General features: G+C 43.8%; 1 protein-coding gene across 1 annotated transcript; it reads right to left on the bottom strand.

Annotated features, from left to right (window-relative positions):
• Positions 1–3: 3 nt before the first annotated feature.
• On the bottom strand, positions 4–26,322 carry rhobtb4 (Rho related BTB domain containing 4). The gene is made up of 11 exons (XM_035166511.2): positions 26,131–26,322; positions 19,741–19,942; positions 19,290–19,393; positions 14,616–14,801; positions 13,501–14,320; positions 13,140–13,359; positions 11,547–11,665; positions 6,447–6,597; positions 6,135–6,223; positions 5,890–5,995; positions 4–5,435 (listed from the first exon to the last, which is right to left on the bottom strand). Exons 1-11 carry the CDS (start codon positions 26,157–26,159, stop codon positions 5,257–5,259), a joined length of 2,205 nt encoding a protein of 734 aa, XP_035022402.1. The 5' UTR covers positions 26,160–26,322; the 3' UTR covers positions 4–5,256.
• Positions 26,323–27,956: the final 1,634 nt, after the last annotated feature.

Here is a 27,956-nt window from a genome sequence, read left to right as displayed (position 1 = left end):
TCAAAAGATTAACAGTTTTAATAAAATCCATGTCAAACATCAAAATACTGAAATGGCAAAAAAAGAAAAAAAGTTTTCTTTTTGAAAGTTTGTACAAATCACAGTGGTTCAAAAATATTACAAATTTTTTAGTTTCAAAACTTTTTTTTGCGACAGCGGAGCAGCAAAACATTCTGATTGTTGTATATTTTCTTGAAAGCCCTTAATAGTTGTGAGTGTGGTGCGCTCTCTCTCTCTCTCTTGCCTTTTATTGTAATTAACACACAATAATTAACGTGAGCAGTAAATATTAATATTAAACTCATATGAGCCAATGGAAACAGAAGTGCATAACAATACTAAACAGTATGAACAACCCACTTCAACATTACAGTATAGACCAGGGGCTAATGTCACCGCGTCTGTCTATAGAAACACCCTCCCTGTCCTGGGCCTCTCCGTGCATAAGATCCTATGTATACACCAGCTCAGTAAATACATACAGTGTGGTGAGCAGTTATAAGGTGAGAGGTTCAATCCAGCCGGGACTCGTTTAACATTTACAACACTGTACTGTACAACCATCTTCATTAAAGCATTATATACGTAGTTGTCACAGCTAATATCTGCCTTTAATCCAACTGGTACTTCACAGATGCTGTTCCCCAAATAGAAATACACTGACTTTATGCATGAACTCAACATATTAGAATGCAGCTAAATAGTGGAAGCAATCGGGTACACTGGTGAATTTGGCTTAAGAGAGAAAGAGAACATGAGAGAGTGGAAAAGATATTTTTAACTTTTGATCAAGAAAAGTGCTAAATATAAAGAATTGGCATACTTATCAAAAGAGTAGTATTAGGCTACATAATAGAAAGTGCAGGCACCAGAAAAGAGTGCGAATACATTGTTTTAAAATTGCTGGTTCACCGGGTTTCTTGGTCATATGTAATTTAAGTTGTGTAGCTTTAGAACAGGCGATATATTACAGACTGAACTTGTAAAGCTCCATACCTCGGATGGATGTTATCACTATGACCCTAATTGCCAGTAACTGCTTTCTGCACCAAAACTATTAAAGAAATCTAATCTACACAAGCTTTAAGATACTGTACATTAAAGAAAGCTGCCCGCTTTTAGTTCTGTGCTCAGGAGGCTGCAGGTGAAAGTGCCATCAGCCTGCACGCAGCCCGAAAGAGTGAGATTTCACTGAAGGCACAGCAGAAAAGACCAAAAGACTAAAGAAAGGTGTTCTCTCAGTCACTAGGCCTCACATTTTAGATAAAGAAAAGGAAGATCAGGCCTGGAAGGAGGGAAGAAGAGCGCCACCTAAAGTAGTGGCGGAAAAAGAATGTGATGAGAATATCAATGTGGAGCAAATATTGTGGAATAAAGCTTATACAGTTTTGAATTCTGCGTTTCTTTTCCTCTCTGTGAGTCAGGGTTTCTTAACCTTTTTTAATCACTCTATTTTATTTCCCCATGACCCTGTGATCATACCAAGTGACCCCAAATATGGTCAGAATCCCAAGGTCGAGAAGCTCTGCTGTATATACAGAAACCCAGCTAACACCAGAAACATGCATCATGCTTTTCCTAATACCTCTGTCATTTCATGCAGGCTAAGAACCCATAAACATTATACCCGGCTTTCAGCCATTCAGCATATTCTTAAAATACGTGTGTTGTAATACTTGATTTCGTTTGAGAGTTTGCTCTTAATGTTTTTTCAGGTGTTCACCCTGTGCCCAGTATCACTAAAATCACAAGTGTGATTGATTGTATTAACTATAGTAAACAGGACAGCTATAACACTGCAAAACAGCTTGTCTGCACTTGTTTCTTTTAAGCGTCTGTGGTCGTCCCAGCAGTTTATTTTAAAGTGGTGTATTAAGTGATGCTACCTTAAGCTGAGCTGAAACTGACTTGTGCATCAAGCCACATAGCGAGAAGGAAGCTACCGTGGGGTTCAAGGTGGGAATATTTGAAAGACTCAAGTGGAAACATTGTGCTACAATCATCAGGTATTGAAACGATCGTACATAAGGAACAAGTCATGCTAAGCACAGAAAAGGTACAGTACAAAAAAAAGGGAAAGAAAAAGAAAGTGCATTCCAGCACAAAGTGTCATTATAATAACAACGTTAGGCCACCATGCAAATGAACCACATTCCAAGAAGTGGCTGCACCCTCCCCGCACACAGGCCAGCTAGTGCTCATTTAAAAAAAGCTTTACTTTCTCAGAATCATCAGCGGTTGAGAAGTTACACCCGATTCATTGTAATCACTGCCTCTCCACCACCTGGTCAGTGGAGAATCCCAAACACCGTGTGAGTCCTTCCTCATGCAGACACCAAACTGGAAGGAGCAGACTAATCTAAGGCCATATGATTACACCCACCTACTGGACTACTTCCTTTTAAGAGATTGATTCAAGGCCATGTTCTCTGCAGTGGGCAGACATTTTGACTTGTCACGGTAGAGAAGGAGCAGGTGCAACATTAAAGATGGCTCTGTCTTATTCAACAGTCCCAGTAATTCATTCCTTATGTGCACCTGTGTTTTTCCTACTGTCTCCCGGCAACATGTCTCCTGTCAGAAAAAGTGTATGGCTCTCGTTGGGTCTAAAATCAAGATGGATCATGGCTGAGAATGCATAGAGCCGAATGGCCTAATCCTTTTTACAGTTATAGCCGTTGTCTGCTGCATCCATCAAGTCAGCAGCTGCAGAACCTGTCTGCAGGTTTGAAATAAGATGTTCAATCCCAAATTAGTTTTTTTAATTAAAATAAAAACAAATTTTAACTAAAAGGCACATCGACCGAGAGAAAAGTCTTCATGGATCAACCCAAATAAGACTAATCTTATTGCCCTCCTTTCTATCGGCGACAAAAAAGGAGGCCATGCAAGTCCATCACAAAACTGTCCCCCAACCTGCTCCTCTTGAGGTTATCATTTCTAAATTCCCATAATCCTGCCCTGGGATGAGATTAAATCCATGGAATAAATCCAAAATGTAGGTTCCATGTTATTCTTGCTGAGACTTGTGCACTAATACTCCACTTTCACTCTTTTCACAGCGGAATCACCTCAATTCTCACTCGGGTCTCATGAGATTCCATCTCGCGCCTTTTTCAGGAGCCGACAATGACTTTAACACATGAACGGCATAACACGTCTTGCACATTCTATCTATCAGCCTTAGTTACCTGCGTAAAGCTGAGGGGCGCCGAACCCACAAATAGAACAAACGTGCTAATAGAAACTCATCAACAAAGCCTGGTTTTTACATTCAGTCCTAAAGCCCAAAGAAATTAACACCCTTAGCAAGAAAATCTGATTTGCTCTCAAACGCAGTTGTAAATCAATCCATTTGTCGTCCGAGCCAACACTCACGATTGCAAGTCAAGCTAAAGTAACATTATTTTCCTGGTTAAGGTTGGGGAAGCAAAACAGATCATATTTTTTACAAGATAAAAGAAAGAACAAGTTTGTAACCACTGTGTGTGAAAGCAGAGATCTACACATTCTACATGATCTATTTTGATCTCTGAAGAAAAAAAACTTAAGGTTTAAAAATCCTCATGTGCCAAATTTGAATACCATTATTAACTCTGTGCACATTCATCACAGGTAAACACTAAACAACGAAGCAGACTGTTAAACTGTGAACATAAAAAAAAATCATGTGTGTGTCTGTGTGTTCTTGTGGACTTATTGTGTCTTAAGCACCATTTTCAAGAGGAATGGAAGGCAATGTCCAGCAAACGTTTCCACGAGGAGGGATTCTATCATCACGCTGCCCCCCTTCACCTTCGAGCCACGCCCTCGTCTCTCCTCCACCCCCTCTCCGCCAACAAAGGAAGCAGAAATGAATAAACGAGGAAGAGAGAGATTAAAAGAGCTTTGGCATTCGGAATTAGGTGAAAACCAAAAGTTAAGTATAGTTTTCAAATGCACCAATAACACTGTGAATGTGCTTTCACTTTCCTCTAACACTTTACGACTGAAGTTATACTTATGATCCTAATGATGGAAAGTAGGCTTTAACATACTGTTAGGGTGAAGGTTAGTGCCTGGGGGGGCCCTGAGCAGTGCTGCCCCTAGTGTTGTAGGGGTGTAAAGGCAGGCTGGCTGAGGTGCTCAAATGCAACCTAGTGGCCATGGACGTTACAAGCGCATTTGTTTATTACTGTATCCATCACTCCTCCGTGGTAGAGGTATCCAGTAAGGCTAGCCCTCTTTACTCCCCCCTTCATTGCTATAGAGCGGTCACTTTGAATGTCTCTGAAGTGCAGTTTTGGTGAATCCGACTCGTCGAGGAGAGCTGACGTTTTGTTTTGTTGCAGGTGTGGTGTGCAAGAGGAGGAGGCGGAACGTGCACGGGGTGGATGATGAATGCCAGGGACCACAACATGACCGGACTGGAGGTTAATGGCTATGATTTGGACTCCTGATCGGAGCATCCTAACTTGCTCCCAGTTTTAAAGTTACCCTTACACCCATATCTGGGCTCTGGATTAACAGTCTCATCTTTGCGGGGCGCAATGGCAATCGTCAAAGTCCTCAGCACTTCCTGGGAGTGGTGTGCACCCTTCCCCCTGATTGGAGTATCCTGGAAGGTGCAAGAATATATAGAAAAAGGTCAAATTATATCAAAACAATTGTCAGCATCCGTTCCTGGGAATCCAGTGCTGGTTTTAGAGGGGAGGAGCTTGGGCACGGGTATCTATGTGCAAGCTAACAGTCTGTGTAAAAGTGAAGGCAGAGGGACGCTCCCTGACAGGAGCCGCCGCGGTTAGTGTGTAATAAGTCATTAAGGTCAATGTGAAGGGTGGAGACTGAGAGAGATAAGAGAGCCCTTTGCTCCCAGTCCAGTCACTCAGAGGCTGAGACCCAGTGAGTGCTGGTGGAGGGAAGGAGCTCTGGTGGAGGGGACAGGGGGCTGCACTGCAACGCCACAGGCCCTCATAGATCAGGAGGGCGTCTGGGAAGCACTCAACTCGGAAGCATCACTCAAACACACACACTCGCACACGTGCTAACCCTTCAGCTGAGTCCACACTGGTCACACAAGCATACCAAAATGCACTCATGAAGTCACCCACAGTTATAAAGAGGCACGTACATTCCCCCCAAAACACGCTGACATTCAGGCAGAGTAGCACTGAGAGTCAGTTCTCCACTGATAGAGGGTTCAGAGCCAAACTCCTCTGTAAGCTTTTGGGGGGGTTTGGTTTTCCTGGGTGTGATGAAAAAGTCAGTGGAGGACGTTTAGGAGACATGCGGAGAGGAGGACGGGTGTCTCCAGAAACACCAGCCGCGTTTGGTGTGTTGCTTGCGCAGGATCTCCTCCTCGCGCTCGCGCTCTTTCTGAGAGCGCAGGTAGCGGTCCTCCTCCTTCAGGAACCACACCGGAGGCCAGCGCTGCTTCTCAAAGTACCTCTGGTTTTCTACAGAGAAGGAAAAGACATGTTTGGATGTTTCAGGTGTAATTTCAGACATGCATGTTGCATTACAAAATGACACAAGGAAAAGAGGAAAAAGAGTCATGAAATATTATTTTACACATAAAACCCTTGAGGAATGACAAGATTTTAAAATGATTAGCAGTGGTTTAGTTTCCCCTTTATAAAATTTGTGTATTAAGATGCACTTTCATTAAATGTGAGGATGGATTATAACCTTTGATGTACCTGGTTAAAGACCAAAATGTTTTTCTTTATTAACACAGCCCATGAGGGGCGTATGTGTGCTTTCTGTGAACAAGGCATGCTGCAATTCCTTGGTGATGGGCTTAAGAAAATTGTTTTTTGTTCACTCCAAAGAAAAAATCATCCAAGTTCTTGTGAGGGGAAAACTGCATTTATAAAAACGGCAGCTCAAGGTAAATAGAGGCGTCTGTACCTGGAAGCATGGCCTTCATGTCTTTGGGAAACTTGCGGCAGATGCTGTTATAGTTAGTGCAGATGTGATGGAGACACCAAGCTGAGAGCTGCTTGGCATTGTGGAACTGCAAAAGGCAAAACAGAGGAGTCATGAGGAGATAAAAGTAAAAAGGTTAAACACTAAACAGAATAACAGACTGAATCGTTTTTAATTTATGAATCAATTGCTATTTAAAGAACAGTGATAGTGTAACAGGAACAGACCTGTGATAGCTCGAGGTAAGACAACACCTGTCCATCTACGTCAACTCCTTTCCCCCCCAACTGGAGGAGCTCATCCACAGCGTGCTGCTCTGAAGACCCACAGAATGCACACGATTACATCAATATGTGCTGTTTACAGGCAACACTGATATGGGCCTACAAGTAATGCTTTTTTTTAGGTTTTCTAGCAGTGTGAATTACTACATTTACTAGAGTCATGGATAAAAAGTCATTTGTGCACAGATAAAACATGTAATGGCAGTATATAGGTAGTAAAATCGTTTTAAAATGTCAAAGAGAAAGAGCATTTACCTGTGAGGGCGACAAGGCGCGGCAAACAGAGGCGGTTGGCCAGCACTATCAGTTCCATGGGCTCTAGACCAGCACAGGGCGTCAGATGACCACAGTACAGAAACTCCAGCACCCCACGCATACAGGCTGTACCGGTGTTTGGAATGGATACCTGGGAAATTAAGATAAGGGGGGGATTAAGGACAGAAGGTCAACTAAGAAAATTGATTTATTCAAGCTTTATTTTTATCATTAAAATACATGAGTTTATACTGAGTCCACAAGCATCTTATGTCTCCTTTCCTGCATTTGCACTTTTGTGTGAAGATACAAAATGACATGTTGGTAAAGTCATAAACGGTGAATCAAGAGTAATTGCTGTAAATGAGTGGAGCCAGATGAAAACAGTGGTATCAAAGTAAGCGGACCTGTGGGTATTTGGAGGTAAAGGGCAGAGGACATCCTGTTCTCGCCACATTCACTTTGATCTTGGCTCAGATGAAAAGCTCTGTGTGGGGGCTGGTGATGTGAGCAACATGGCTAAAGCTAAACATCCCAAAGCACAAACAGGAAACACTGAGCAGAGAGAGGAGCGAGCTCGGCCTTATCGTGCCTCAAAACTACATCCAGATTCAGACCCTTTCCACTCAGACACAGGTTATATCAATACTCTCCGAAGATATAGACAGTGTGGGGTATCATTCACATTTGTGATAAACAGGACATACCTACAGATGCACTCTACTGGTTTCAGTGATCATTGGTGGTGATTGAACCATTCCAGACATGCACATTTAAACATGTTTAGCATTAAGGTAAAACAACATGCAAAGTGCATACTAATGAGCAGGACCTTTTAGTTGGCCTAATTACTGTAAGTCAGACCAACAGCAATTCATCAACAGTTTAAGCCCAGGAAGGGCAGAAGAAAGGTAAATGATGATGAGGGGGATGAAGTGACCCCTCCAGGAGCTCTCTGTGTGTAGCCGCTCTTTAACCTTTACTCCCTTAGCTAATTAGGAGAATGTCATCGTGGTGTGACCTCTCATTATGACGAAAAGAAATCAGAACGCCGAAGACATATGTGGTCTGCAGAGCTTAAAGCCCCCGGCTGGGGCCAGGAAGCATTATTGAGTGGTCACAGTGACAAGAAACAACATGAGTTTATTGCTTTATGTACAGTCTATGGTTTATTGTATTTTGCTCCCCCTAGTGGTCAATTATGAGTTGAGCATAAGTTAAGTTCATTTGCATAGACATGAAGCTTGGAGCGAAGAAAATTATGATGAAATTGAATATAAGAAGACAAACTGGGTGAGGAAAGAAAAGGAGAGGGAGGAAAATAAAGATCAGGTAAGGAAAGGAAAAGTAAGCTAAGGTAAGGTAAGGGAAAGGAAAGGTATGGTATGGTAAGGTAAGGTAAGGAAAGGAAAGGTAAGGGAAGGTAAAGAAGGGAAGGGAAGGGAAGGTAAAGAAGGGAAGGTGAGGTAAGGAAAGGAAAGGAAAGGAAAGGTAAGGAAGGGAAAAACAGCAAATTTATGCAAATGTGATGTCAGTCCCAAAGAGGCTTGAAAAATTCGCACATAAAACTGAAATTTAAACTTAAGTGTGCATTAAAATTAAATGTGCAGCGAGTCAAATAGCCACAACCACAGATAAGGAACAAAGTTTAGGAGAAGGAGTAAGAAAATTCAGGTCACTCTTTCTCCACAGGGGAAAAAGTTGATCTTCTACTGATAACAACTTCCTGTTGACTTTCCTGTTTCCGTCCCCTCTTCTCGGGGGGGAGAGGAGAGGGGGGTGATGCACGCTCACGTTGTGAACATAAAACCACAATGGTACACCTAGAACATAATCCAAGGGTGTACCATGACACATGCAGGGGTCAGTTTTTAAATGCCTGACACAGAGAGCAAACCTCAAGAGAGTTTGCACTACACCAAAGCTAAAACCTACTCAACTAGGTGTGTGTGTGCAAAAAGGGAATAATACCACGAATTATGATGATCATATTAAATCTGTGTCTGTATCATCATTTTGTTCTGCACACAGTTAGATTAGCCATGTTGTCTCAGAACAGCATGAACAGGGAAATGTGTGAGTCTAAAAATATTGAGGAGGAAGTGTGACTTGAGCATGAAAATAGAACGGCGCTGACTGATCACATGCTACTCTCGCTCCCTCTAACAGGGTTTCAGGTTCTATGAATGTCCATGTATGTAGTGGATTTATATAACACTCTTACCTCACAGAAAACAGCTGTAATATTAAAACATGATGACGTTTTCTGTTGATTTCCATAACCCATTAACCATGTTTTTTCTATTGTTCATGTTGTTGTGTCCAAATTCCACTGTTTCAATATTTCAATGAATATTCCCATGTTTAAAATCTGAGTGATTGAGAGCTGCAGAAGTTGATAGTCTCTTAAATATGTGCATTGTATTTGATTTGATCTAGAAAAGGACAGAGTGAGACTTTCTTTCGGTTGCAACCATAGACTATATATAAAGATGGACGACGGGTCTCCACTTCCTCCTTCTATCTAAAATGAAGCCAAAATATTGCTGATACGAGCACCGCCATCTTGTGCATTTGGAGCCAGATTTGACACCTGTCCCATCCACTAACATGGAGGAAGTGAGACTTATGACCTATACACTGCAGCCACTTACCAGGGGGTGATAGAGACACTTTGGCTTCACTTAGAGGAGCTGTTATGGCGGCCATTTTTATATACAGTCTATTGCTGTAACTCGATCACTCTGTGTTGTAAATATAATGTATAACCTTCACATAAGTGATGAACCTCTATGTCACTATAGATCATACTCCAATAGAAACTGATGAACAATAATATTAAACATCTTTAAATACAGTACTGATTCTTTTTATATAACTGAACAGAATGAGACAATCTGCTGTGGTAAGGTTGCGCAATTGTTACTGAATCCTACTATAAAAAACTCTGCTTCTGTTAAAGTACAAGATTAAAGTGTTCTAGTAAGTATTTCTGCCCAGTTTGACATACACTATATATTTATTTGTACGTGTCTCCAAGTCAAAAGGATAAATAAGCAGCCAATGGCAATTCTGAAATTAGAGTCTGCACACAAGCAACACTTAGCAACCATCTTTTCCTGTCAACTGAGGAAGGAAGCAACTTTCATAGCCTGTGTACAGTCCAGTAACTGCAGCTTCCTGTTGATATATGTCAAATCCAAATCATTAATTTAGTATTGTTAAGATTTTCAGCTGCATAAAATACAGCTCCACTTATGTGCAAACACAAATACACTCTTTGACATACAGCATAAACACTGGGAGCTTCGCTGTCTCTGAGTCTTTGTCTCTTCTCTGGGCACCTGCCGTCTGTGCGCTGCCAGCTCCGTGGACTGTGTAGAGTAACCATAGACACCGGCAGCCCACCAGCTCCAAACACTGAGCCCCCTCACTGATGCTGATGTCCTGTTTTTACCCCTGGCCACAATAGGTGCAATGGCCTTTTCACACCCACTCACATGTTGTGTTCTGGAATAAAATCTAGGTTTATCCACATGGAAACACAAAAAGGTTCAGTTTCTTTCCAACTTCTAAATTTGCTTTCTTCTAACATGCCTTATAACTTGGAGCTTTGCCTCTAAAGGGAATATACAACATTTTCACTCCTTGTCTCGCTCTCTCTACCTTATTTCTTCCCTACTTCTAATCCTTCTACGGGGCTGGATCTCTGTAAACTTACGCTGCTGACCTTGACAGTAACCATACCCCAGGGGATCTGGTTCTGCAGCACAGTCCAGGGAGCATCGACGTTAAGTGACGTGAACTTCCTCTCTGTGGTTAGGGCCGGGTCCGGTGCACAGGCCCTAACAACCGGAGGAGTACTGAGCTGAGAAATCTGAAGTAACCAGACCCGGCACACAAGTAAGGCTGACCTCAAAAGAGCTCCTCTTCCGGGCTCACTCAAGGTACTGAGACGGGTTAGTGCACAACATCCTCATTCTGCCGTCACTAACCTAAACCCTCACACTAATGTTGAAATGCTTCTAACTATAGGCTGTTTTCCAACTGCTGGCTTGTCTTTAATGTAATAATATAATCTGTGAATTATATTCAATGAAAACAAGTGCTACCCGAAAAGCTACATAGGGATGGTAACTACTGATTAAATAATTAGAGTGCCCCGGTGTCTCTGTGGTGTTGCAACAAACTGAAAACTGTGGTTTGCATGGTGCAAAAAACATGGCCTTAAACAGCATCTGAAGGGTGTGTGTGTGTGTGTGTGTGTGTGTGTGTGTGTGTGTGTGTGTGTGTGTGTGTGTGTGTGTGTGTGTGTGTGTGTGTGTGTGTGCATGCATGCCTGTGAGAAAGAGAGAACCACATTGGTAGGTGAATGAAAAAACAGTCTGAGGTCTATCTGATAACAGGGCACAAGGATCTTGAGCTGTAAATCATTTTCTATGCACTGTCCTGAAGATAATAAACCTTATCCGATAAATGATTTATCTTTACCTTATTTACCTATTGATTATTGATTATTATTGGGTGATTAGATTTCCCTTTTGTTGACCTGAGTTTACTGTTCGATCACAAGCAGACAGCTCTAAGTTCGAGTTTCCACATCTGGTACTTAAATGTCTCTCTGACCCTGCTCTATATGCAAATAACCACACGTGTCATTCGAGTTCCTGAAGACCAAATTGTGTCATTGTAAGGTTGACAGATGTGTCCGATGAGAATGTTTGTGTGTGTATGTGTGTCGTTGTGAGCAAGAGATAGAGGGCGAGCAGAGTCAGGAGGGGCTGAGTGAAAGAATGTGTGCATTCATGTTTGATGTGGTGATCTGTGTTGATATTGTTGCAGTGGCTCCAATCAAATTGATGTACGGACACTGAGAAGCGTGAAAATACCTTAGAGTGAAAATACGTCAGCTCTGGTTTGATTGATCACATCTCAGGAAGCATTCACGACTAATTTGAGTACCTGTCCTTAACACTGACCACTTGTGATCGCATCACTCAGGATGGATGTTAACACCAGGTCTGAACTGGGTCTAAATGGTTCTTCAAAATCTGAAATCCAATTCCATCCTCAACCTCTTCCTGGTATGTACGAGCTCACCTCCTCGACGTAGCTTTCCATGAAAGAGCCTCGGAACATGGCCGCCATCCAGTCGCAGCTGGAGATGAGCAGGGGCTTGTGGGCCGGGAGGTAGCCATCGTCCAGGCGGAACACCACATCTAAAACCGGGGTGGGAAAAGAGCATTCATCTCGTGGAGTGCCACAGAAGCCCAAGCTACAGAGAGGGGGGAGAGACAGACAAGGCAGACGTCCAGACGCACGCACAGGCAGACAGAAGGCCAGACAGAGACACACAAAGACATAGACACAGGTAGACAGACAGAGAGATAAATTGACAGAAGGACAGAACAGCTTTGGACAAAGAGTAAGGGAAAGAGAGCGGACGCAGGGTAAAAGGTGAAGGATAAATCCTGTGTGGATGTTGGTCGTGTCAAACCAAAAAATAAACGATGTTCGAGTAATAATGCTGAAAAGTAAGTCTTAATGTATTTAATTCAGTCCTGGAGGAACATATGGTATAAAACAGATTATGTAGTTGTTAAGATAGTATAATTTTTAAAAGAAGTAGAGAAAGTATAGAAAGAAGTGAATGTGAGACAGGCCTTGTTCAGAGACAGCAGACTGGTTGTCAATGCAGTGATAACATGCAAACACAACAGTTTAGGGGGACACACAACACACACATACAAGACAACCAAGCTGACTGACACAACAGTCATCAAGTGACTTGATGACTTTAGGGGTATTTCACACAAGAGATTAACCACAACCCATGAAATGCATATTTTATGACATAGGTTCAGTGGGAAACAAACAGTACAAGCAAATATACACAAGGTTTAGGTTTCCACAGACAGAAAGAGAATGGTGCTGGAAATCAGCAAAATCTTTTCTGTCTTTTTCTTTCACTTTTTCATCCTCAACTTGTCATATTACTCAACTACGCCATCTCTCTCTCTCTCGCTACACACACACACACACACACACACACACACACACACACACACACACACACACACACACACACACACACACACACACACACAGTTCTACAGACATAGACTGTATATAAAGATGGTCGTCTCAACTCCACACTTCCTCCCACTTCTAGAAATAAAGCCAAAATATCTCAGATACGAACGCTGCCATTTTGTATATGGAGCCAGGAGCGATCATGCGATGGAGTCGCAGTAGCGAGGTCCAGACGATACACATGCTCCACCAATCGTGACTCAGTCTTAGATTTCATGACGCTCAACACATATTTTACAGCCTCAAACTAAATAAACCCAAACTTAAATAAAATAAACACTGGAACAAACTGGTGTGTTAAGAGCCACCTAACATGACAGAAACCATCTTTGACAAAAAATGATTTGATGTGTACTTTGACTTCTTATGTCCATATCCTATCCACTAACATGGAGTAGGTAGGATTTATGACCTATACTGTAGCCAGCATCCAGCTGGTGATCTGAGACGCTTTTGGCTTCACTTTTTCTCAGCAGTTATGTCATCCATCTTCATATACAGTTTATGTTACAAACACCTACTGATGCGCACATGGACAACATCTACAATGACATGAATGCTAGTGAAAGCATGGAGGCAGTGATTTGCACAGGGGTTTACCAGCAAAGGTCCCTTTATTGAGACTCTCCTTGATGCGGTTGGCTCTGCGGACGTGGAAGGCCTTGGTGATCTCCTGGTTCATGAAGCTCTCTCTGTTCAAAACATTGGCCACCATCATCCGCAGGTCAAACACCTCGAGCAGCTCAGCTATGGTGGCCACCTGCATCAGGTCCCCTCGGCCCTCGTCCAGACTGCCTGTGTACAGGTACTGAAGCACCGCCTGGAAGCAGAGCAGGTCGAGAGGTCAAATGAAGAGCTAGTCTGCAGGAATGATGAAGAACTTTTCTACGACACACAACAGAATATTGCCCTTTTGTATGAATATATTTTTTAATAATCTTGTTGCTCTTAAGTCCATCACCTTGAATGGCTCTTCTTGTATAAGAGCATCCATGGCTACCACAGTCACAAGTCGTGGTTGTCCAGTCATTGGATCCTCGACATGCTCCAGACACACGCTCAGGAACCCTCTCCCCCAACCTGAAAGTGCTCGGCCAGTCCCCAGAGCTCCGAGGGAGTACTGGGCTCGGGACGGGAGTGCATTATCGCTCTGGGAAGTCCTCAAAGAGCCCTGCTGGAGCAGCTGGGGTCGATTCAGGCCTCGCACTCCTCCATCAACCCCGTCTTTATCAATGTCCAGGCTCTTAGTGCGCCCGGCGAGCTCCTTGGCTCCTCTCCTGCTCTGCTCATCCTCCTCCCCGCCCTCCAAGTTTTCCTTGCTCTCCTGCTCCTCTCCCCACGGTGCCACGCACGATCCGCCAAGATCCAGGGTGAAAAGGTCGTAAAACTTGGAGCAGGAAGTTGCCAGATAGACTTTGTGTGCAAAGACGCGAGTGGTGCCAGCCTGCAGGAGGAAAAGGACATCTGTGCACAGTGGCTGGCAGAAAAGAGAATCAGGGCCCTCGCCGTCTGTGGGAGGGGGGTCTGGGATGCCCACGATTGGGCGTGGAGGGCGAGGAGGCAGGAAGGGTGCCTGGAGGAGGGGCCTCTGGACCTTTTTCAGGTGGGACTTCCAGAACTGCAGGTGACGACGGGAGATCAGGGCGGCTCGGATGGCATTGTCGAAAACATCTTTCACTCCAAACTGGGCAACAATGCTGGTCTCGTAGTAGGGTATCCCAAGCTCCTTTGCAACCTCGTGGCCTCTCTCAGGAGGAAGGATATCTGTAGGTTTGATTGGTCTGCAAGTAAAGAAGAGATGACATTATTAATGATGACAGTTTTCCGATTAACAAGTCAAATACACGCAAGGTGGTAGGAAAAAGTGGTATTGTCTGCAACTGACTGGTCATTTTATCAACTTTTACCTTTAGTTAACCAATAAAACAACATCAATCAAAAATGTGTCAATGTCTCATCTGTGGTGATTCAATTACTGCTCTGCTGTTGTTATTGATCACTGATTAACAGAACAAACCCCACAGGTAAAAAATCCACCATGCGGCGGATTCTATGCAAATGAATCTGGTGTCTCACTTGGCAAGGGGCCGTCGTGCACGGTTAACTGCTTCCAGGTCGGCGTAGCGCAGATCCAGCTGGCAGCCGACCAGGATGATGGGAGTCCGGGGACAGAAGTGCTTGATTTCCGGGAACCACATGGTGCGGACATGGCGCAGGGAGTTGGGATTGGCCAGAGAGAAGCAAAGCACCACCACATCGGACCTACAGGAAACGAAAGGAGACGAAAGAGTCCTCATTTCATGTAGTTTCAGCTAATCACAAATGAGATGGAAAAAAGATGTCAGAGGAAAATTGATTTCTTTTGTCATGAGCAGCAGAAAGATGACATGTGATATTTGATAGAGTGAAGGTGATAGAGGAGTCACGTCAGTTTATGTTTGAACATGAATGATGTGCGTATGGAAGAAACTTGTATTGTCGGATTCTGGATGGGGCCATTGAAAAATCTATGAGGTGGGTCACAGGACGCATGTGTGGGTGAGGGTGTTCAGTGTGCATCTATGTACGAGTCTGGGCCTCTGGGCTGCTGATCTGTGTTGCCCATCTCTCTCTGTCTCTTATGTAAATCTCCCTAAGCCCTCCAAGGCCACGCTGACCACAAAGAGGAGGCTAAGAATAGATCGGGATACACACACACACACACAAACACACACACACAAATTAATTTCCTCAACCGATGTGTTTGAGCAAGCAGATGACAGCTGGGGTTGATATTTCAGTGGCATGTTGGGACATGTGTGTTTCTGGGTAATGTTTGATAGAGCTCTGTGTCAGTAACACAAATCATCTGGTGTTATAACAATAATGACAGGGCAAAAATCTACAATCTCTAAGTTATCTACTTCTTACACACAACTTTTGACCCCAGTTACATCAATGCAATATTAACCATCACTGATATCCTGCAGGTACTCTAATATATATTTATTTATAAGATGTGAGATACTAAAAGGAACCTTGAACTTAAGAGCAGCATTAGACATAACTTTAACACTGCTCTTATTCCCTTTGAGCAAAATACCTGTGCTACAGCTAACATGGCCTATTTACTGAGCAGACAAAGCAGCAGAGCAGACTGCACTGTAATATATTTATATTTGTTTTAGCTTGTATTTAACCTAACTTTAAGTTTGATGTATCTTTGCACAAATCAAACAAATAGACCAACAGAGTAAGTAAGCATTTTTATAGGGGTTATGCAAAACAAAAAGGACCTAAGAAAATGCAGCTGAATTACTTACAGCTCTACAACGGACTTGCTACAAAGGATATTTCTACAGTGCCGATATGGGCAGCATAGTCGATCTTTACTTTCACTAATGTAATCTCTCAAAAGCTCAAATGCCCCAGGGCCATAATATACACCAGCAATGCATTACATCGCACACACACACACAAACACAGGAATTTCCATTAGCACTTTGTCAAAGGATCATTACCATGACTTAGTCTATTTGAGGTCATGTTATGTGTACGTGCCTTTGCTCTCGTGGTTAAACTTAAGCTTCACTGCCATAATGGCCGGTGCAGCTTTTTGTAGCAGAGCATTGTACGTACTTGCCACCAATGTTGTTGAGACTGGAGGAGACGCATTTTATCAAAGGCTTCCAGCACAGCAAAGGAAATGAGAGACCTTGAATGCGTTTGAACGTTTCCGACCACGCTGTCAGAAGCAGCTGTTTGGAAAGTTTGAGTGTGCAGGTAAACATTACAACATTTGAACCTAAGGAATCGCTGCTGCTGCTTTACGCTGCAGAGCTGCCACCAGGTTCAACCTGCAGGTCGACCCAGATGAACAAGATATTGTATAATGTGTACGTTGTTCTGTTTGCAATGGAAACCCACAAAGAAGGCAAATGTAGACAATAGAGAGAGCTGGGACACAATGTGACCAGTGAAGACACAATGGGTTGTTTGATATCCTGAGCATTTGCATTAATAAACAAGTGACAATATGTAACAGTATGATTCAAAGCAGTCTCATTTCACTTGTTGAGCTCGGCATGAGTGTGTGAAAGACAAGTTAACCTGTTTAAACATGCAACTTTAAAACATTATATAAATTGTTAAACAAATATAATGAATAGGAACTTTGCTTTAGGTTTGAAGTGAAGAATATACACTGATACTGATAGTTCCACCACTGTGAGTGGTAGATTAGAGATTTGTGTGTGTGTGTGTGTGTGTGTGTGTGTGTGTGTGTGTGTGTGTGTGTGTGTGTGTGTGTGTGTGTGTGTGTGTGTGTGTGTGTGTGTGTGTGTGTGTGTGTGTGTGTGTGTACACTGGTACAGACAGGATATTTTGGCCATGATTCAGACTTGATTTTAGGTTTAGAATCAAGCTTAGCTCAGGTTAGGGTTAGGATAAGGGTTAGGTTGGTATTTAGTTGTGATGGTTAAGGTTGTGGTGGGGGGCTAGGGAATGCATCAAGTCAATGAGGTTCCTCCATATGATAGTAGTAAAGGTTGTGGATGTATTATGTAATAAATAACAAACACAACATTAATGACCCAAATAGTCAGCTGTCTGTCTTCTGTAATAAATCATTGAATAGGTGTCATGCAGGGACCTGTGTGACTCACACAGCCTCTCATCAGTCATTAACTTTACCACAGCACTATAACAGTTGATAATGTACCACTAAAGGTGCAACACCTTCACCTTTATAAGACTGTTTTGCTTCTCAAAGAAAAAAATACGTTTTTTTTTTATATTTCTGCTGACGGTTAAAAAAGGAACTTGAGGTTGGCTCAGGTGAAGTTTGCCTTGTGTTCCTCTCTTAACAAAGCATGTGACATTCTGGGTATTGTCTGACAATGTGATGTTTTGAGTTTTGATATCAACAAAAGGGCTACAAAGTGAAGGAAGGTGCGGAGAGGGTGAAGGAGCAGCAAGGTGTCAAGGGCACAGAAGCGGAAGCACAATCATGGCAGTCAAGCAACCGGGTAATGAGGGGAATGGCGGAGAGGGGAGGTCAGGTGAGGTAGAGAGGAATCTGAGGTCAAGCTGGAGGAGAGAGACGGGCTCGCAAGAACAAGTCGATGAACAGAGTCTCACGAGGAGGAAGAGAATGAAGGGAGGTCGATGCCTGGACTTGCAGATGCCAGAGAGGCGGGCAGGCAGAAAACAGCTGAGCTGGCACAGTGTCTTTATCAGCTGACTGCAGGCTGACAGAGCATACAGGAGATGCACGCACACACATGCTAAAAACACACACAAACAGTACAGACACTGAGAGAATGAAAGAACACGAACAAAACCACACGCAACCGACCAAATCACAAACGCACAGTCTGTCACGTAGATACACTTGCAATAAGATGACGTGGCAACATGTGTGCATCCACCCGCCCTCACGAAAACTCATGCAGGGTCATGTGTGTGACGTAGTGGTGCAGAGTTATGGCACATGACACATTCAATGATGAAAGATTTGAGTACGATGGATAGAATGACAAGGAAAAATCTCAGCTTTTGTTAAATGGAAAAATAAAACACAATGCATTCACATAATTATATAGATTAATAATCAACTCTCTGTTTACAGTAATTATTTAATGATGTAATGTATCATTACGTTTCTGTGCTACTGTCACATGACCATGTTTGGTCACTGCCGTTTGAAAAGGCATTTCCTGATTTTGCTATGTAAGTGCTTTTGCATTCCGGCCAATAAATCAGCTTTGATAGAGGGATGGGGGGGTAAGAGGATAGAGCGATGATCCAATCATGTTTGGTGGAGGAAGTGTGTAACAGCCTGAGGGCAGAGGTCGACTGAAAAGCTTGGCAGCTGCACTGCACGAAAAAAAAAAAAAAAATCTGGGTAGGTAAACGTTCTGTGGGTGTGTTTATGTGGGTGTGATGGATTAGTTACATTATCATTGTAAATTAAGCTGCTTTCAGACATGCACTGAACTCCGGACATTTTCCTCGGGCTCTGTGTCAAATTGCAAAGGTCTGATTTAATTGTTACGGGTATTTTACAAAACTTTTCCTGCCAGCGACCTGGTAAAATGCCTGGAAAATGTCAGAGTAAGCTCGTGTGAGAATACAGCTGGAAAATATTCTGAAATTCACAGTGATCAGCGTGTTAATGACGTTTCTAACACGCGACGCACCAGAAACTGAAAAAACACAAAGAAATATCTCAGTTTGAAAAAGACATGCAGATGATGCCGATGATGTCAACTTGGAGAGACAACGCGATTTGAGTGCTTTTGGCAATAAGGACCAGCACCAGTGTTGATTTGCTGTAAGGAAAAATGCAGCAGAATTTATGTTATATTCTTGATATGAAAAAGGCAAACTCCAGAAAATGTCAGGACCCAGTTTTCCTTTCGCTTTAGATTCTTTTGAATTGGACGACAACGTGTTGTTTGACATATCAGCCCAAGGAAGTTGTGTCAGTGCTTTACAAGTTAAACAGCCAAGACAAAAAAACGTCTCGGTTGAACCAGTTCTGAAAACAATCTGTGTTGCAAGGTAGTTAAACAGGCAGCCGATCAGCAACTGTGTTACTGGGTCAGTAACTAGGTTCTGGCAGTTGGACAGTCTAAGTGTGTGTGTGTGTGTGTGTGTGTGTGTGTGTGTGTGTGTGTGTGTGTGTGTGTGTGTGTGTGTGTGTGTGTGTGTGTGTGTGTGTGTGTGTGTGTGTGTGTGTGTGTGTGTGTGCGTGCGTGCGTCTCTCACCTGCCATAGGCGAATCGTCTGTCTTTGTGATGATCCCCGAATGTGTCCCACAGCCTCAGGGACACACTGACCTCATCCACTATATCACGAGATCTCTCTAACACCTGCAACACACACACACACACACACACATACCAATGTCATCAAGTCATCAAGTCATTAAAAGTCCCATCTTTCATTATGGTGTTTGTTTTTTTGGTGGAATTGAAGGACTATGCAGTCACGGAGCTTAATGAAACAAAACACAATTTAAATTCTAACTTCATGGTCAACAAGGAATAAAGTACATTTTCTTTCATGGGCCTGAAAAGAGGTGATTTTACCGATGTTACAAATGCACAATAAACAAATTATCCTCAGTACCACTTCTAACAGTGTACCCAAGTTTGTCTATATGTGGCTCTTTCCACCCTCTGTTTGCCTGCGTGTGCATGTGCATGCGTGTGCCCACCTCCTGGCATACACGGTACTGGTCGATGGCCCAGACGGTTGGCACGTGGGTGGCAAGCAGCTGATACTGTGTGAGGGTGGCATTGCAGGCCCGGGCACAGATTAGCCTGGTCTTGCCTACTGCGTTATCCCCGACCACCACACATTTAATGGTTTCCACATTGGGCCGCTCATAATCTGTGTCTATATCCATGGAGAGGGCCCTGGAGAATTCAGGAGACACAGAAAGAAAGGAAAGAGGTTAATTCAATAGGCATTGGAAATGAAAATCACATTGATTAGGTGGCCCGGGAGGAATGAGACTGCAACAGCGAAAGTAACAGGCATCAGGCACAGTAGGTTTTTAACGGTTGCTCCGTCCAGGTTTGGGAAGCTTGGTTAAGTCTATAAGCTTTAGCTGTAGCCATAATGACCCGTGTTCAGGGGCTTCTGCCAAACTCTTCAATAGAACACATGGTTCGCAGGCTGAGGAATAGAGGGACCGCAGTGCTATTTCTGTAACAACACACACACAGAGTGAGAGAGAGAGAGACAAAGAGAGACTCCCCTTGAGCTCACTGTCAAGTCTGTTCCCCTTTTTGACGTGATGATAGCATCTTAGCTTCAGAGAAAACAGTTATTAAAATGTATTCATTCATCCATTCATTTTATCTTGGGAATATATTGAGACCTCATTTACAATCTAGCAGAGAACAGAAAATAAACAAAACATGCCAAGACACCAAGAAATAAAAAATAAGAAACAGTACAATTTGAAAAATAAAAACTTAAATTGCCCTAAGGATTAACATGAGAAGAGCTTTAGATTGTTCTCCATGTTATTGCATGGTGCAGGTGCATGATGAGAAAAAGAGGATTTATCCAGCTCAGTAAAAACAGTTGGCACCTCCAGTGTAATCCAGTCATTTGATATCCCTGATATCATGAAGCCATTTGTATTAAACCTTTTAGGTCAAGTGCACTGGGGATAAATATATTTACTATAGATTTGCACCACGAAACAAATGCACGGTTGCGTGTTTGATCACCTGTCAGCTACAGGCTAATCCCGGCACAGGACGGAGGTGGTTATGTACGCAGCTCAACTGACTTCCTCTTTTAAAACCACACATCACTGTAAAAGGCTTATCAGAATCCCTTTCCATAAACTGCTTACAAGCATTTCTGACATGTCAAAACACATGTTGCAACCCTTTTTTTTTTTTAGAACATTACAGGACGATGCTGCTCTGTTGCATAACCAGCCCACACACGCACACAGTTAGACCTGTAGTCAGTTAATCAGTCCATCCGTCCTTGCTCAAAGAGCCACCCCAAGGTCCCATAAATAGAGCCTCTGAAACATTCATAAAGGCCCTTCACTTGTTATTCCATTGACGTGGATGCCGGTGCAGCGCTCCCGTCCGCCGCTGACAGACCCACAACAGCGGCTAAAAATGGCCTCTATTCATCAGACACATGAGCCATGTGTGTACCCGATCTCCGCAATCCTCGCTCACCTCCAACCTGTTCATAACTCTACTGCTGCAGCACAGAACCATCCCAAGAGGCCCGGTTGATTCCTCTTGACAGCAACAACAAAAACACACCTTAATGTTTCCTGGTTTCCTGTCAAAGGACTTTGTCGGCCAGGAAGCGCAGCTCAGGGATCCTACCTGAGTTCAGTCTGTAAAAGAGGTTTCCTGAATGAATGGCCCATATGGACCAGTTGGAGTCAGAGTTATAAATATACTCTGCCACCTGTCTGGCTGCAACACCTCTTGAGACACGTACTGCAGATAGAGAGGAGGTAGAAGAAGCAATAAAACACAGCCTGATGGTCGTTGCAGCTCCCAAAGCAGAAGTCCTCTTAAGAAAAGAGGAAAGAAGGGCTGGTAAGGTTGAAAGCTGCACAGGTGTAATATGTGGGAAAGGACATGTGAAATGGACATAAGCTGTGAGAGGACATGTAATATTTTTTAATTCCCATCGTTTCCAAAGCAACAGCAGATAAGTAAAAAGGATTGCACGAGGGACAAGGCAGGGAGGGGGTTATTAGAGTCTTAGAGAGAAAGAGGGCGACTGTCAGCCCGGCATTAGAACCAGTCATGCCATGGGGATCAAAAGGGCACGACCAACAATAACCAAAGCTGCTCAGGGGAACAGGTATTCCTGCTGACGCTCCTCTCCATCGTCAAATGTGTGGTTCTCCAAGATGGACAGTTAGACAGAGCAGAGACCAGAGTGAAGTTTAAGATCCTCTGCAACTGACTTATGGGACTGTGTGATGTGTGCATGTGAGCGTGCACGTGCGTGTGCATGTGGTAATAAGCTTAGGGCCAGGCTGTGAGGCATGGGGTGATGCAAGCAGTGATGTAATCATGAGTTGGCCTTGGCGGCGGTGGTGGTGCGGACAGTTTCTCAGGGGGATCAAGAATAACCAGCCCCCCAGATATCATCCTCCATCTCACGCACCGCACTGGGCTCCAAGTGCAGATTCTGTTCATGCGTCGGTCAACACACGTAACACAATTATGTGCTCGCACACCACTGCACTTCACAGATATGCACCTGCTCTTGGGATTATATTTAAACTTCACAAGCTTTCACAAACTCTGGTGATTATTTTTAATTGCAAGACTGAGGGGGATGAACAGAGGCCGGGGACCGTGAGAGCAGAGCAGAGTGGCTCAGACGAGCGGAAAGAGAAGCTGCACAGCTCAGGTTTCATTTTTAGACAACGACCTACAGTGAACTTTACTCAGACGTCTAGACTTCATCTGCTGGCCAGTGTCATCTTCCCAACAAAGCAGCAGAGGAGGCTGCAAGGACAAAGAAGCGTTGGAATGTAACAGTGAAAATGTGCACGTATTCCTGACTATAGTGACACATTGATGTGTGCAGAGAGGACGACGGTGATATGAACACTGTGACAGAAACTCAAACGCCCACTAAACACACAAACAGCGACCTTCTGCTTTACCCTGGAAAGTCATGGACTGAGTCAGTGTGTGTGCGCGCGCGTGCGTGTTCGTTGCAGGAGGAGCAGCCAGACAAAGAAACTCATGCATAATTTGAACTGTGCGTGAGTCTCGATGTGGCTTTGCTTCAAGGCCAGGGGGGGTTTCATCAGGAGATGGCTTCAAGCTTTTTTTCCCTCACTGCACAGATCCTGGCATCTTTACCACTTGGTTTTGACACACGCTCTTTGCTACCTTTTCAAATCCTTTCATTTGTCCCTCCGTCTGTCAGATTTGTTCCTGACGGTGCCCACTCAACCACACCTTTTGACCCACTGACAAACTCCCTTGTTTTTCCCCCCCATTCGTTCTCCAAATACTAGTTATCCCATCCTTCACTTGAGCCGTTCTCCACAACTTTGTCTTCACCCAGTGTTTCTCCTGCAGTCATTATCATGCAGCATCCGCCCGCCCTGTCATCCATCCATCTATGACCTTACACTTTTCTCAATAACAATCAAGGTGCAGAATTCACCAGACATCCCTCCCACACCCAGTTTCCTCCCCCCTGCTGTCTCCCCCTCTCTGTTATGTAAAACCTTCAGCGATCCACTGGCAGCTTCCCAAAAACCCTCCATAGCCCTCATCCACCTCTTTTTATTTTTTTGCCCTCTTCATTGGCGCTAGAGTTCAACCTAATGTCACGATGAAGCCGCCTGCCTCTCAGCTCCCTCCACCCCGCCCGGCAAAAAATGAATAAAATGACCCCAATAACCACCCACGTGGACCATGTCGCATGGCCCGACACTTGCACACTCACGCATTGGCTACAGGGTTTACACTATCGCAGGCCTGGCTGCATGTAGCCAAAGTGTCCATGTGCAATTGTTGGAAGAGAACTGTGGGTGCGTGTGCGATCATGTATGCAGCAATTTTTTGTGTTTTTTTGAAACATTGACTGCCACAGGCGCAGCTGGCACAGACTGGTTACATAACCTGGTCTGTAGCCTCTGCTTGGCTCCCTGGATGGCTGACAGCAGCACACACTGACGCTGACATGCATACACACACATGCACGCCTGCACGTAGTTGCCTCACCCACTGCAGATGGCACTGGTGTTAATGCGCGGCCCATGGCAGACGGTGATATGAACACATCTATCTCAAACAAATGGGGGGGGTGTCTTTGTGAGCGGTGTGTCAGCCGGCTTGAGACAATGCTCCTCTTCTCCTCTCTTCCGCTGCAGTAATGCTTTGTAAACACAGACGGGCTCATACTGATGCCCTCATTTCCTTTATCCCTCCCCATCTTCCTCCTCCGCCTCCTGTGTCCATATTTTCCACTTGCTATTTCTCTCATGCTGTCTTAACTCAATTCTCTCACTTCATGCTTACTTTTCACTATCCCCTCCAGCACAGAATATTTTGCTTTAAAATATCTCCCCCCCGTCCGTCATTCACTTTTCTTCCATTTCTCATCCCTTGTTACTATTTTCTTTTCCTGACTATTCTTTGATATTTGTCATTGACCATTACAACACTTTGTGATAACACTCTGTTGGAGTTTATGAACAGAGTTCACACAGCTTTAAATTAGCATAGATCCTTTTAAATACCATTGCATCATTTAATACTGATTTGCTGAAAAAATTCCAGGATTTAATTTCTATGAAATTTGGGGAAATTTCAAGTTTTGTGTTTCTTATTTGAAATTTATCCAAGACAATTGTGAATAGTGAGGGCTAAGTGATCAGATGTCAGGAGGCCTACAGGACACATCCGGGTGAGTTCAGACCTTTTCTTAGCGCTGAACACTTGTGATTGGATCACTCAGGGTGGACGTTAATAGGCTACCAGGTCAGAACTGGGTCTGTGACACTGAGCCAAAGGATTCAGAGGTGGTTTGATTTAGTCTGGAGGATGATATTCCAGGCCACATATCTCCATTGTGAATGTAACAGATCATTTTTCCTCACCCAATCTCTACGGTCCATATTGTAACATAAGGCTCAAGAAGACACAAACATAACTGTGAGCTCTATTCCCCTCATGTACCTCCCTATACAGCCTGGTACAGGGGTCAGAACTATCAAGCCAGCCGCCCCCAATGCTCCATGTGGGTCAGTGCTGCACCGTGTTATCTCAAAGCTGTTGACACAGTCAGAGTGTTGGGCAAGGCTCCTATAACCAGGACAATGAGCACCTCTGTTCTGGATCCAACTGAAGGTGTATGTAATGACAGCACTGATTCATTAACAGTGGTGGGGGTCTCAACACCCCATGCTAAAGCCCTACTGGTCAAAGAGGTATTTAGACGATGATGTAGACAACTAAATGCTTGTTCAAATAATCAATACAATTTAGAACTTCCACAAAAAGAATGAGTCACAAACACAGTGTTGCCATTAATAGACATTGTTTCAGGAGAAAAATGTACTGGCACAAAGCACAAAGATTGCACAATATGGAAGAAGAGGAGAGCCAAATTGTTTACACAACTACATCTCGCAGATATGACTAATTGCAGAGGGCTAAAAATGACAATTTAGTCAAATAAAAATCTCTTCAGTTTAAAGTATTCTGTCTTTACTCGTTTGCAGGTGAAGGCTTCTGCACAAAACCATGCAGCTACACACACACATAAACACAATCCTCATGACGTCATAGCCAAAGATGAGCACTGCTGTGTGTCTGTGTTTGTAGGAGAAAGAGAGAGAGGAGTGCATGCGTGTGTGTGTGTGTGTGTGTGTGTGTGTGTGTGTGTGTGTGTGTGTGTGTGGTCTGAGATCGTGCACGTTATCTATTGTCACAGTTCTGATGCGCGTGCCGTTCCACTTAATGCTCTGGTTCAGCATCACTACGCTCATCAATGAAAAGCACCTCGCGCGCACTCCCTCCCTCCCTGCAGTCATTCATAACCACCTGGCCCATTCACAGATTTTTTTTTTTTGGGAGAAACCGATTCAACAAACCAGTGACTCTATTGAATTGTCAATAAAAGGCAGGACTCATTCAGCACCATGGCGAGATCAGAAGTATGTCACGTGTCGCTGTAGTGAAATAAAGGTGGACCATCCTCCCACATCCCAAATGGTGCGCTTATAAAGTCTTGCGTAATGTGCCAAGCCCATCCATCCGCTGCGCTGCAACAATGAGTCCAAACAAACATCTGTCTGTCTGTCTGTCTGTGCGGCACGTGTGGGTTTATCAAGCAGCGCTCTTCCACTGTACAAAAATAACTATTTAATACACGTGGCATGTGAATGAGAGCCTTCGGGGACTATTACGCGCATGAGAGCAGATTAAAAAGCCATTAGGAACAATAAGGTCACCATGGTATGATGATGATGATGTCAGGATCTGTGGAGGAAAAGGCTATGTGGTGGAGAAACAGTGGCTTTTGTGCACGGCTGAGTGGGAGCATGTGACTCCTGCAGGAGGCTGTTCCCTACCTTCCGACGGTTCCGGAGTTGACCCACATGCCACTCTGCTGGGCGCTGCAGCCGGTCACTCCAACCGGACAAAAGACGCACGGAGAATGGTGCTGATGGTGCTGATGGGGAGGTGGTGGTCGCTGCGTGTGCGTGTGCGTGTGCGTGTATGCGCGCGCGTGTGTGTATTTGTATGTGTGTGTGCAGTTCTTTGCCAGCTATAAACATACACAACCGTCGCACACAGGACCTCTGCCCCTGTCACATCCTCCTCCTCTGCTCCCTCCACTCGCTGTCTCCTCCTGCTGTTTTCTAAATCTTGCTCCCCGGGACTCAGCTCGTCTCCCCTGGCTGCTGCAGACCTGACGTGAAGCTGCGGTGATGTGGAACCAGCGTCTTCTCCAAGTGAAACCAGAACATAACTGGAGCCCCAGATCTGGTTTCTGCTCTGAGCCGACTCCTTTTGTGTTGTTGTTTCTCCCAGCTGATTTCACCAGGGCCACGCCCCCACGGCTGCAACGTCACGACACGAGTCACCCAACTCCCTCTGTGCCGCATTCAGGTGCTGTCAGGAAACATTAGCCTTACACAGCCTGTAGCCTGTTTCCACTGTAATATCTCCCCCCATCTGCATGGCTGTGACATATTTAGGACTTTGGAACATTAAAGATATAAATGGTGCTTAAAATCCAATTATAAGGCCATTTCTGAGTGTTAAAAATACATTTAAACCACTCATGCATACATTTTTTCTTATATCTTTCACTTTTGGCCTCTACATTTAATATCAGCCATCAAATAATATATCTAAAACTAAATCATCAGACACCTAAAGCTGCTTAACACCCCAGACAGGTGTTATTTAAGAGAGATCGCAATGTGCAGCTGAAGAGGAGCATTTAAGGTCTCATCAGACCTTAGGACGCAACAGCCAATCAAGTCCAGCCGAGACGATAGTAGCCCCGCCCCCGTCCCTGTGCCCCTGCCATCCTGTTAACTCCACACATCCCGCAGAGCATGCTGCCTTGTGTTGTTGTATAGACAACACCACTGCACTGTCTGTCTGTCCCAATACACAAGGCGTGTGATACAGCCTAAAAAAATAATAACAATTATTTATCAAAACAGAATAAAAGTAATTCATTAAATGGGCAAAATTATTAATATAAGTCTGATTTAAGCTAAATTTCCGATTTCATCCTTCCTCATACAATCCATTCCCTATAAAAACTAAAATATCCTCATGAATAATGCAACACTTTAGTTTTTATTCATGGGCAATGGAGAGGATTTTTCTTCTATGGTTATTCTGGGTGTTCAGGCATAGCAACTGGCCACCACATAGCAACACTTGTGTGTTGCTACAAAAGGCAAAACAGAAGCCAAGCGAAAGAGAAGAAAGACACATCATGAATTTCTGTCGAAAATAACCCAGCCACTTTTTTTTCTCTTAAATTTTTCCAAGATCTCAGTGTCTGGGAATTCATCTCTGGAATGTTAAGCTGCAGAAGAGAAGAAACGTGCAGCCATGTTCTGCCAAGAGGCCAAAAGATAAAAAAGAATATACTTCGCTATTCTGCCAGCAAAACTATTTTTAAGTTAAATGTAAATTGCTTTTGAAATTTGATGTGAAACTGAAGACTTGAAGAGCCAGACGTGTGAATGAGGTGAACCTGCCTTTCATTACAGTCATGTCTGCAATTTCAGATAAAAGGGGAATTTGTATTAGATTATATCTGAGTGTTTCACTCGGGTCAACTTGGTTGTGTTTGTTCATGTGGGTCTACCAAGTCTGGTCTACCAACTTTCTATCAGGACGGTGGAAGACTGAAGACAGACATCTACTG

Source organism: Hippoglossus stenolepis, chromosome 9, assembly GCF_022539355.2.
Source record: "Hippoglossus stenolepis isolate QCI-W04-F060 chromosome 9, HSTE1.2, whole genome shotgun sequence".
NCBI classification, from domain to species: domain Eukaryota; kingdom Metazoa; phylum Chordata; class Actinopteri; order Pleuronectiformes; family Pleuronectidae; genus Hippoglossus; species Hippoglossus stenolepis.
This window is presented reverse-complemented; position numbering and strand designations above follow the sequence as displayed.

Coding starts and splice junctions, on each gene's coding strand:
- rhobtb4 (XM_035166511.2), bottom strand. CDS start 26,159: ATGTGGGTCAACTCCGGAACCGTCGGAAG. Junction 6,598..11,546: donor TGGAAAGCTACGTCGAGGAG/GTGAGCTCGTAC, acceptor TTAATTTCCCAG/GTATCCATTCCAAACACCGG. Junction 5,996..6,134: donor CTTACCTCGAGCTATCACAG/GTCTGTTCCTGT, acceptor TGCCTTTTGCAG/TTCCACAATGCCAAGCAGCT.